The 12,022-nt window shown below is 46.9% G+C and overlaps 1 protein-coding gene across 18 annotated transcripts in view; it reads left to right on the forward strand.

Moving 5' to 3' along the window:
• Nucleotides 1–12,022, forward strand: part of TNS1 (tensin 1) — a 272,482-nt gene that overhangs the window by 236,548 nt on the left and 23,912 nt on the right. For 11 of the 18 annotated variants that reach the window (XM_072121974.1, XM_072121970.1, XM_072121979.1 and 8 more), the window contains 2 exons: nucleotides 1,442–3,154; nucleotides 7,236–7,325. In XM_072121974.1, the coding sequence (XP_071978075.1) occupies nucleotides 1,442–3,154; nucleotides 7,236–7,325 (1,803 nt within the window). The remainder of the gene's footprint in view (nucleotides 1–1,441; nucleotides 3,155–7,235; nucleotides 7,326–12,022) is intronic. The other 7 variants (XM_072121981.1, XM_072121989.1, XM_072121982.1 and 4 more) reach the window with 3 other exon arrangements.

Consider the following 12,022-nt stretch of genomic DNA (forward strand, 5'->3'; position numbering starts at 1 on the left):
TTGGCACCATGAGGTCATCTAGGAGGGACGCCTGATGCCATTTCATTTTTTCACACCTCCACCCCTGAAAACATGGTGTGAATCAGTGCGTGGGGGACGAATATGACAGCAAACCCCAGGGATCAGGGTGTGGCCCCGAGACTCTGCAAAACAACAGTGATACAATGTATGCGCCTTCACTGACACACTGTAACGGAGCCACCTAGCAGGGGCAGCACTCTGCATTGTGGAGCAGCTGCTTCCTTCGGCCGGTATTTGAGCTATAAAGGAGAGCACCGCATCTATTTTGGAGCTCAACGAATTCTGCAGCAGCAGAGTCATAACCGAAGCACGAGGCACACGGTGGCTCATGCCTCAGGGACATCACTGCTGAGGATCTGCAAATCCTTATATACCCAGTGTCCTGCCCTGTCCTTATGTGTCTGTGCAGGTGAAGAGGAACCCACCAATCACACTGACCGATGAGTTAAAGTTAATCCAGTACCTGAAGGGCCCAGTAGTCCCTTAGGACACACCCACATTGCACTTGCAGAAGTTACAATCCTGGAATCTATATATAACAGTCCTGCTGCTCCTAACAACATACACAAAGGTAATATTACACATATCTGCAGGGATAATACATATCACATGCTGCAGATAGCACAGAGCACAGCAGTGTGAGGACATGCCCCTAGTGCGTTTGGAAAAGCTAGAATCCTGGAATATAAATCCATATTTCACAGTCCTGCTACTACTAACAACATACACAAAGGTCTCATTAAACATCTCTCCAGGGAAAGGGTCTATATGGTCACACCTGCTGACAGGTTCCCTTGAATCTAGGTCCCCTAGATGATGGGAGTAGTATCCCTATTTAGTTAGTCCTTTACTTTTGACTGTATTGTCCTTATGACCTTGAAAACAAACAGGTCGGCATCATCCATCTCCGGCTCCACCGATCGATTTGCTTTGATGTTAATGTGCAGACGAGAGATTATCATCTGCGGGAGGCTGAGTGTAAGGTAGATAAAAGTCGCCCCTCTGGGACATCTCTGGAGATATAAGCCGCTGCTGAGCGCTCTAATATGGTTAGCGGTGATTGCCGAGTATCGATTACCCTATGTTTTTATCTTGTGTTCCCAAAACTCCATAACCCAATGCATTAGCGTGCATCAGTGGGCGGAGCTAAGGTGTCCTCGCGGTGGGAGAAAGTGCTTGGATCGGGGACAGGATCCTGTGGGATTGGGGTGATGGCGCTAGGATGAGCAATTAGACCGGATTTATGGGCTGATCTTGGAGGCTCTTATACCTTGGCACCGCTGTGGGGGTTGGTATTAGGAGGACTTCATTGAGATATATTTTGGCTGTAGATGGTCTCACCGGATCTAGTAATTGTTACATTGTATAGATGTTTATGCGTCTTTCTTCTGTGTTAACGATTGTATCTCTTCTCTTTCAGCAGAAGTCGGGCATACCCAAGGACCTCTGGATGGAAGCCTCTACGCTAGAGTGAAGAAGAAAGAATCCACCAACGGGAGCACCAGCACGGTCAACGCCAGTGGTATCCCCCTGTCTGCCGCCCCCAATCACATAGAACATACCTTATCGGTGAGCAGCGATTCGGGAAATTCTACCGCTTCAACGAAGACTGACAAGACAGATGAGCAAGTGGCCAATGCATCTTCTAACCAAGGGTTGACGCCCGAGGAAAAGCAAGAGCTCGAAAGGCTTCTCGTTGGCTTTGGCTTGGACTCTGATGCCCAGATGCACAACCTTAATCCCGGCACATCAGTAACTGGAGCAATGCTGCATGTGGTGCCCGCACAGGTTCACGTGAACGGGACCAGCATGTCCCCACCGGCCGAAAGGGAGACAGACATCCTAGATGATGACCTACCCAACCATGATGGACACAGTGTTGGAAGCTTGGGTACACTCTCCTCTTTTGATGGTGCTCCTCATGTCCACGAGACTGGTTACCATCAGTCTCCTCATATGAACATGTCTAATGGTCCCTCCACCATGAATGGCATTGAGAAGCTGCATAAACATGGCTATCTTGGGAAGGAGACCATGATTAATGGTGGTTATCCATACAACAACCAGAACATTATAAAATCCACAACCACCCCATATTCTCCAGATATTGGAAGTCTGATGAGGCCTTCAGTATCCGCTCAGGATAACTTGTCCTCCTACCAAGTCAACCAACCAGCAATATCCAGCTGGGGACAACCTCTACCAGACACAGTAACGCAAAAGCACTTATACTACTATGACCCCAATGGGATGTACCGATCCCAGTCCTTCACCAATGCCGAACCGGCAAAATATGAGCCCAGCTCACAGCTGCCCCAAGCACCAGCCAGAAGCGTAAGCAGCAGAGAAGCCGTTCAGAGGGGTCTCAACTCCTGGCAACAAACCGGGAGCCGACCCCCCTCCCGTCAGCAGGAGGAGAACCAAGTGGTGACCCCCACCCCCCAGCCAAGCACTTTTCAGACTGTTCCCCACAGTCACAGTATCCCCGAGTTCCCCACCATGGCCTCCCAGAAGGAGATTGAGCAGTCGATTGAAGCACTTAACATGCTAATGTTGGACCTTGATCCTTCATTCTCCCAGATGCACAAGTCGCAGAGTGTACCTGTCGCCCCAAAAGAGGACAGAACGATGCCGGTTACGGGGTCACTGTCTGCCCAGCCGGCGCTGGGGGTCTACAACCAGCCATCTCCACAAGTGGTGTCTCAGAGACCAAGCAATGCCTATGGGCTCCCATCATCTGGCAGCCTGCCCTCTGCAGCCATCGTCCAGGCTCACACCCCCCTAGAGCAACCCCCAAGGTCTTATTCAGCAGAACCCATGAGACCACCTGAGACGTGCAGACCCCTGAACGAGTACAGGGAGCCATATTCATCTGCAACTTACTCTCCTTACAGCTATCAGTCCCCGCAGGCTCCTCCAGCTTTAGTGAGAAGCTACAGCTATGGGACTAGTGGAACTACTCCCTCATCATCCATCCCACCACTCTCTGCTTTTATTCAGAGCAGTCCACAACCATCTACTGTGGCCTCCGTGGCCCCTCCTGTGGTCAACACTCAGCCCCAAGTTCAAGCCCGGGATCCCCCAGAGGAGGAGAACTACAATCTGGAAGGTCTCGTTGCCCATAGAATTGCAGGTAATTCTCTGCTAGATTCAGTGTATTCACAGGTCTATTAAAGGGTTAAATGATGGGACCCTCTGCATGTCACTGTGGAGGCGGTTATAGGTTATGCTCTTCTTCAGTCTGATTTTAGTTACTTGAATCCAGGACCTCTACTGGCCTCTAGGTGGTGATTTTAGTTACATTAATTGGGAGCTAAGTCTTTACTCATTGGTCACTGCTATAACGGTCATCATGTGGGTCGTAACCCCAATGTGCACGAGGGTCCTTTAGGCCCCTTCAGGAACCAGAACTCATGTAGGACTGTAGTCCCTACAACCTCCCCACTGATGGAGACTGTGACCAATACTACAGCAAAGTATTAGATACATTAAAGTGCATTTATAAATGTATTATAATTCTATTGGTGCATTTTGTGTCAATGGGCAGTCCTTAAAGGAATTGTTCATTGTAGAAACCCATTACCATACACCCTTTCTGTGAGTAATATTGGGGATCGGCTGTTCACTATCCCCATCTTCCCATAGAGTTCCTCTCCGGGGGATCCTTCCTGTATTACACAGACCACCCAATGATGTGACAGTGTAATTCCTCATTCCCCCAGTGGTGGTGCTGTAGGGACATTTTTAGGTTTCTAATCCATTTCCCTGCAGATCACTGCTGATAGAATACTCCCTGTCCTACAAACAAGAAGTGGAGAACCCCTTTAAGGAGTTACATATTATATTGAGTGCTGCCCCCTAGTGTTGGGAGATAACTAATGTCCTCACATCACCCGCCCCCCGGTAACCACCGTCATTTGTCATGCATACAATGTTATAGTTACTGCGTCCCCGGGGTAAATATTTGCACGGTCGGTATACAGAACGTGGCCATTACACCTCATGCTTGGAATTCACTGACCACAGGACACGGTGCGGCTCGGCCTCACATTCCTGCCGGCCGCCCTGAGTCACTCCGACAGCTCCAAGCCAGAGACGACCAAGCCAGACGCAATGACACGAAAGAGAGGATAGAAGACGGGCGTGGCTGACACCAGAGAGTACTAGCTGCCACCTGACAAAGCAGTAACACTACATCGCTGCGTATACATACATTAGTATCATTCCGAAAATATTTTTGTCCCATGTCGTGACCCCTGATCAGGCTCCTTTACTGATTTGTACCACATAAGCAGCATCGTGTTCCAGTGCACAATAAAATCTTGTTCTTGTCCATAAACAAATAAAAAGAATTCTAGCTTTCAAGTTGCGCATGTACTTTCCCTATAGAATCGTATTGTAACGCTGACCCCTGCAGGTCAGCCAGGGTCCTGCAGGCAAATCTAGAAAATCATCCTATAGAAGAGCATAACTATAAAAGGTAAAAATTGTACCCGATTAATGGGATTGGATCAAATTGTGTTTTGTATGTTGATATGGGGGGCACTTACTTTAGCAATGACTAATTTCCGTGCCGCATCAGCACTTTCTCCGGACACTTGATGACGGATTTAGCCGGGACGCGCTGTATGTGCCCCATTGTTCGGTATGTTTGGAATCTGACAGATCAGCATCAGTTTTTAGTCTTCGGAGACGGAGGGTTGGATTTTTCCCGCTGTATTTAGCACCAGTGGGATTCTCTTTCTGCTAGGAAGCTGGAGGGTTATATATATATACATACACCCCATCCGTGACACATGACCCCCCGGTATTAGTTACACCGCAGTAAATAGAACATACCGCCATTGTCATCTCACATGTCACTATGGACGGAGAAAACAAGACATTTTGTAATATTTTGTATATTTGTGTTTTTCTAAAGTTCTTTAGTTACTGCCATATACAATGCAGGCCAAATATAGTATAAATACAACCGCCAAATACAGCCCAAACATAGTATAAATACAACCGCGAAATACAGCCCAAACATAGTATAAATACAACCGCCATATACAGCCCAAATATAGTATAAATATTACCGCCATATACAGCCCAAACATTGTATAAATACAACCGCCACATACAGCCCAAACATTGTATAAATACAACCGCCATATACAGCCCAAATATAGTATAAATACTACCGCCACATACAGCCCAAACATAGTATAAATACATCCGCCACATACAGCCCAAATATAGTATAAATACAACCGCCATGTACAGCCCAAACATAGTATAAATACAACCGCCAAATACAGCCCAAACATAGTATAAATAGATCCGCCATATACAGTATATGTATAAGATATAGTATAAAATATCACTGCCATATATAAACTGCTGTATACTATTGATCCCCTCCCCTGAATCATCTGGTTTTCATTTTAACGCTTTCACAACCTCATTTCACATCAACATCATTGCAGCCTTTCTTAAAGGGGCGTGCCAACCTATGCAACAGCCCTTCTCCTGGGCTGTGGGTTACACTCGCTTACAATCATACCTCTGTATGTTGTTATTGTGTATGTATTTAGTAGCAGCAGGACTGTGATATTCTACACATTTGCCTGTAGTTGTATGTAGTAACACAGTTTGTTCAGCTCTGCTACCTCCAGTATATTCCAGACTGCAGCATTTAGAGGAAACTGCATCCCCCACTATTCCCAAGTGCAATCCCCCTCCTGTATATTCTGGCACTGTGCAGGCATTACAGATCCAATGCCCCAGATATTGTGGTTATTCAGGGGGCATGTGGGGGCACTGACCTCACCTCAGTGTCAGGGGGGAGGGGATAGAACTATCTGCTCTTTGTGGGATAATATGTCTTTATATGGGAATTTTCCTTGCAGACATTCCAACAAATACCTTGTTGTAACATTGGAGGTTTCCGGCTGGTGGTGACATATCTCCAGGGGGCATTTGGGAAGTCATCAGTGCCAGCTCCAATGTTATTATACAGGGGGGTTGCTGCCCAAATTCCATGATCCCCATGCACCCACACATCCCGCTACCTGTATAACATTATGTGCTTCCATGCAAAGGTCATGGTGACTTGTCGGGTATTGGCCATATAAGATATAAATCTGATACAGTTTTATCAGTTTCCATTAATTGCTATGAGGAGCCCTTAGAAACACGTAGGGGCTTATTTACTAAGGGTCCCGCGGCCGCATTTCCTTCGGGTTTCCCAACTTTTGGGGAATGTGTCGCACGTGATCGGATTTTGGCGCACGGCACCGGCTTTCACGCTACAGAAATCAGGGGGCGGGCTGGTGGATGACCCGAAGGATTTGGAATTGCACCCAATGCACTTACATACACCGGGAGGAAGATGGTGAACTCCGGCGGACCTGAGCAGGGGAGCGGCACAGGCAGGAAATCAGATGCACTATATAAACCTGGGCACATATACAAATCAATGAGAAAAAATGATTTGGTGCTCTCTCCTAATGAACCATCTCCTAACATATATATTAATATGGAATATAGGAATAGCAGTGATATGAAAGGTCCTGGCAGGGCGCTAGATAGATGCATTTATAAGGTAATGTCCCCGGCCCCGGGTCTTTCTTCATGACATGTTGCATAGAACATACAAGTTACAATGTACATTTGTATAGTTTATGGAATCCTGCCCATGGATACAAACCAATGAGAAAGTTTTTTGGTGTGTTTTCAATAACAACAAGCTCTGTAATACTACCGAGATACAACAGTGATATGAAAGGTCCTGGCAGGGCACTAGATGTTCTCGAGCCATGCTATGTTTTACAGAACATGCAGGTTAAATTGTACAGTTTACGGTTTATTGTTCGTGAATATAAACCAATGAGAAGGTTATTTGCTCCCGTCTCCATATTAACAATCTCTGTGATACAAGTAACAGTGATATGAAAGGTCCTGGCAGGGCACTACATGCATTGTACATTATTATGACTATGATTTACAGATCATCATTTCTATTGTTTGTATATTGATCCATTGACTTTTGTTTTCCTCCCTCGGCTGCACTGACCTCCATATCATGACTCTCTCCATCATCTAACCATTCTGTTTCCTTTCTCCATTTGTTCTGTCTCGTCCCCGTTGTTTTTTCTTTTTGTCTTCGTGGGGAATCTCCTGTTCCGATTATTTCCCTCCCTTTTCTCATCTATGATCCCTCCATCTCCCAGAGTACAACAGCAAACTCCGGAATATCCGCCAAAGTATGAACACCCCTCATACACCCACGCTTCAGCGCCAGCGCTCCTTCACTTTCTCTGGTTTGTTCTGTCCGCTCTTTCCTTTTCCATTACGCATGTTGTGCCATGTTGTGTGCCGTAGTATTAAGATTCTTCTAGATGGTGCTCAGAGGGCACCAGCCTTGGGCCCCAAAACAGAAACGGTACAGGTAAGACACAAAAAGGAGTGTGGGGCCCAGTGCTGGCGCCTCTCATAGGCGCTGACCACCAACTAACAAGAGACTGGGCACTTGATCCCTCTACCCTGGTCGTGCCCACCTGGCATGATGTCCACGCGCTTCACAGCCACTGGTGGGGGCAGTGACTGATCCGGTGGGTGACATGGACTTGGGGTGACCCGGTTGTGTTCTCTTTGCTTCTTTCTGAAGGCATGGGGCGTGTGGGGTGTGAACTGTGGCTTCTAACCATGAAGTTTGTGAGCTGGCAGAGGGCACGGGGCGTGGTGCTTGTCTTTCATGCATTTTTTTGTTATGTGGCTCTTGTTTACAACATCTGTGTTGGAATTCACTGCTTGAACTAATGCGCCAAAACCTTCAAAAGCAAAGTTATTATTATGTTATGAAACATGTTGGAGGATGGGGGGTGGGTGGGTCTTGTGTAACGTTGTATCCTGAGTGTGGATCAGGGATCGGATCTTGTTCCTATATTGATGGACCGGTAAGGTGGTAGAATCGCCCTATGCTACAATGTATCACCTGTGACACACCCCCTCCCCCCTCCGAACCATTGCAGAGAGCATATACCTCTGGAGGACCCAGCACATCCATAAAAAACTGTGATTTCAGTGTATACCCCCCCCCCCCCTCCCGGAGGCGCTGTACCAAATCTGAATAGATACTGAGGTTCAACCACAGATCATAATCCTCTTGGTCACAACAAGGAGATAATCAGCTTAGTATCAGGTGCTTCTTCAGCAGCCGGTCACTTGTGTTTTTAGCTTGGACCTTCTTATTTAATCTTCCCCCTTGTTGTGAGGGCGCCCCCTCTGGATGCTGTAGTAAATTACACCCTCTATACTTGATACATTGTTGCTTCTATTATGTATTAATGACTTTAGTTCTAGGTTACAACCTCCTAGAGCTACAGATACCGAGGGGTGAAGACCCTCCGCAGCCTTGGCTCTCCATCAGGAAGCCCATCTTGATGCCATATGTCATTAGTAGACTGTGCAGCTCTGTACAATATTTGATTTTTTATTTATTTAGAAGCTGCATGTACAGCGCATCCCCCATGTATATCTAGACTGGGGTCATCTGAGGCGAAGGAAGCAAATCTGGAATTCCCATATGGGATTGTGATGGGATGATGGATCTATTTGTTAGGGAGCTGCAGTACCACATCCTACCTGCAGGGCTCAGACACAGCCCATCCAAATAGAAGGTCCAAAAAATGGCAGCGCTCCGGGATTCAAAGTGAAACCTATTGGGCAGAGTCTTTCTCAACTCACCTGCCCTATGGTGGACTGGGCGCTGTTTGTGGTCTGTATGTAAGGTCTGACATTTTTCCATGGCATCAGATCCTATTGGCTTAGAAGTCCTCATGACATATAGATGAGTTCCTGTAGTCACCAGGCAGAGGACCTCCTTATTATGTACAGGTTTCCATTTCACCCTTGGCTCTGAAACAATAATCCTTATTTTGCTCTTGGAGAAGTAGAGAATTCGCGCTCAGATTCGTGTTCAGACACGGAGCCCTTCATCGAGTCGGGCCGGTCAGGACTTGTAGATCATTAACAATCTTCAAGGCTTCCACCCCCATCGAGATTGGGAAATGAAACTATATACAGACCTTCCTAAGCCCAAAATATGCCCCGTGCTCTCACCCACTGAATCGTCCTGATTGCATCGCCTCTGTCTTCCTGATACTATAGGTACAGGAATAGAATGCGAGAACTACAGTAAAGACTGACACTAATCCAGTAGCGGCTCAGCATACAATGGATTAGTATCACAGGAGACATCCCCCAATATCCCCTATAGCCCAGAAACACTTGTAGCTATACATATATGCTGCACTCCTGCTCTCTCTTCATTTCTGGAATATGGACTGACCTTGGGAGCTTACACTCTATTTGAGACAATGATACACTGGAGCCTTCATCCAATCTTCGAGGTTTCAGCTCCAAAGTCACAGTGTGATCAACACAAATCAGCAGCACAAATCTCTTTCTTATGTTCTCAGTTGCTGTTTACCTGTCCTGAAACATTGTAACAAACCCAAAACATTAAGAAGCTGCAAAAACCCACTGACATTGTCCTAGGAAGGTTTGTTACAATGTATCAGGGCTTGCAGTGAATAAAACCAAACAGCTGCACAAATTGTTATTTTTTTCTGAATTGCATGTTGACAGTTTTGAAACATTGTAACGAAAACTGTAACTAGAATTGTTGTCAACATTCAGAGAATGAAGGCGCTACCAGAGTTTTCCTTAGAACAGTTTGTTACAATGTATCAGTGCAGGCAATGGACCAAGCAGCAGTCCTGATTCCCAGCTTTAACAGCTTTACCTGCACTAAAGATTGTAATGAACTTGGAGAGATGAAAATCCATTGTCTTGATGTAGCTGAGGGTTTGTCACACTGTATCAGTCTGGGGGTGAGATGAACAAACCATAACTGTTAGACAAGCTGATTCTGAATGTTTCCATTTACAACAATCTAAAACCCGTAAATTTGGTTGAATATTATTGTGTTTCCGTAACGTTCCCAGCATTTCGCCCCCTCCCATCCCCTCCATGACATTTTGGTGCCCCTCTGTTCCACTGTCTTCACTTTTCGGATCTTTCTCTCCATCGTCCCCCTTCACCCCCAGACGCGGGGCCCCATCACTATGGCATTGAGGAACGCCCCCGGAGCCTCCGGATGACATTCTCTCCAATTCATTCCGAAGGCCCTGGAAATGCCACATTATTATGCAGCTTCCATATCATCGGCACTTAATGAATACCTTAATTCAGTTATTTCACATTTACATTGGCCCCTCCCACTTTACCGATGTGACCTGAAAACCTCTGTGTTGCTGTTCCCCTAAATCCATAATAAATAATACCAGAGTCACTAAGCAAGTGCCTGCCCTCTAATACCCCCTAATGCTGGAGAGGGACCCCATTCTTATGATACTGGTGCTGCCACCTAGAGAGGTCAGGATATTGTTTTCCACAACCCTTTGCATAACTCTTGTGTGTCCCTCAATCAGGGGTGCACTAGCCCTGAGGGGAGTTGAGCATCTTGCCTCAGGCAGCACCACCTGCAGGAAGATGGGAGCAGCATCAGTGGTGCAGTTATCTGTTACAAATGAGAGCCTGACACTTATAAAATAATATCCCTGATGTCAGGAAGGGTGTGAGACTCAGCGTGGAGAGCCCCCTCACTAATAAGACACCCTGATATATTACTACTGCAGGAGGCGCCGTTCTATAGGTTGGCTCGGTCAGCATAGAGTTTAGGTTTACCCTTGCCCTCAATATATCCGGGGGCTGTGTTCTCTGGACCGGGCCCCCAACCATCACTTTAGAAGGGGCTTTGCTCCGCTCTGGGTCAGGGCTCCATCGCAGCTACACAATAGGAGCGTCTGGTCCAGCAGAAGTGCAGGACACGGAGTTCCTCCACTGATACATTGTTGTTATGTTGTTTGCTAGGAAACCGCTGTGGAACTTTTTCGGAAATGATAACACTGATTTCATTGTGAGACTATTTGATATTACTGGAAAGGAATGCGGCCCCTCCCCGGGGTGGTCTCCGCTCAGAGTCCGAGCTCCTGGGTGCAGCTACTCATTGTCTTAAATAGTTAAAGGCTTTTGTTTTCTAAGGAAATTTTCCTGGTGAGAACCGGGTCAAATGATGACCCAAAACCCAATCCACCTAGAGTGTGGATCCCATGATCAGAAGGATCCCAGGAGTCGGGGGAGAACACAGACCTGGACCAACATGTTTCAGGTTCATTCTGTGGTTATGGTGTCATCTAAACACTTGGATATGGAACTCGTCCTGACAACTTCCACTCTAGGATGCCCCCTCGTCCACCGTCATCGAAGGTCCAGGGAGGCAAAACATAAATATTCCCGAAACATTGTGGGCTCATTATGTAACTACAATGGAAAATGTAACAGCCCCTGGGTCTAGGATGTCCCTTAGTAGTTATTGACCTTCTCCTGCCCCTAGGATGCCCCTTAGTAGTTATTGACCTTCTCCTGCCCCCTGCCTCTAGGATGCCCCTTAATGGTTATTTACCTCCTCATGCCCCTGCGTCTAGGATGCCCCTTAGTGGTTATTTACTTCCTTCTGCCCCTGCGTCTAGGATGCCCCTTAGTGGTTATTTACTTCCTTCTGCCCCTGCGTCTAGGATGCCCCTTAGTGGTTATTTACCTCCTTCTGCCCCTGTGTCTAGGATGCCCCTTAGTGGTTATTGACCTTCTCCTGGCCCCTGCCTCTAGGATGCCCCTTAATGGTTATTTACCCTGTGGCCCCTGCCTCTAGGATGCCACTTAATGGTTATTTACCTCCTCCTGCCCCTACGTCTAGGATGCCCCTTAGTGGTTATTTTTCCTCACCTGTCCCTGCGTCTAGGATGCCCCTTAGTGGATATTTACCTCCTTCTGCCCCTGTGTATAGGATGCCCCTTAGCGGTTATTTACTTCCTTCTGTCCCTGCGTCTAGGATGCCCCTTAGTGGTTATTTACCTGCCCCTGCGTCTAGGATGCCCCTTAGTGGTTATTTACC

The sequence above is a fragment of the Engystomops pustulosus genome, chromosome 8 (genome assembly GCF_040894005.1).
Source record: "Engystomops pustulosus chromosome 8, aEngPut4.maternal, whole genome shotgun sequence".
Lineage (NCBI taxonomy): Eukaryota > Metazoa > Chordata > Amphibia > Anura > Leptodactylidae > Engystomops > Engystomops pustulosus.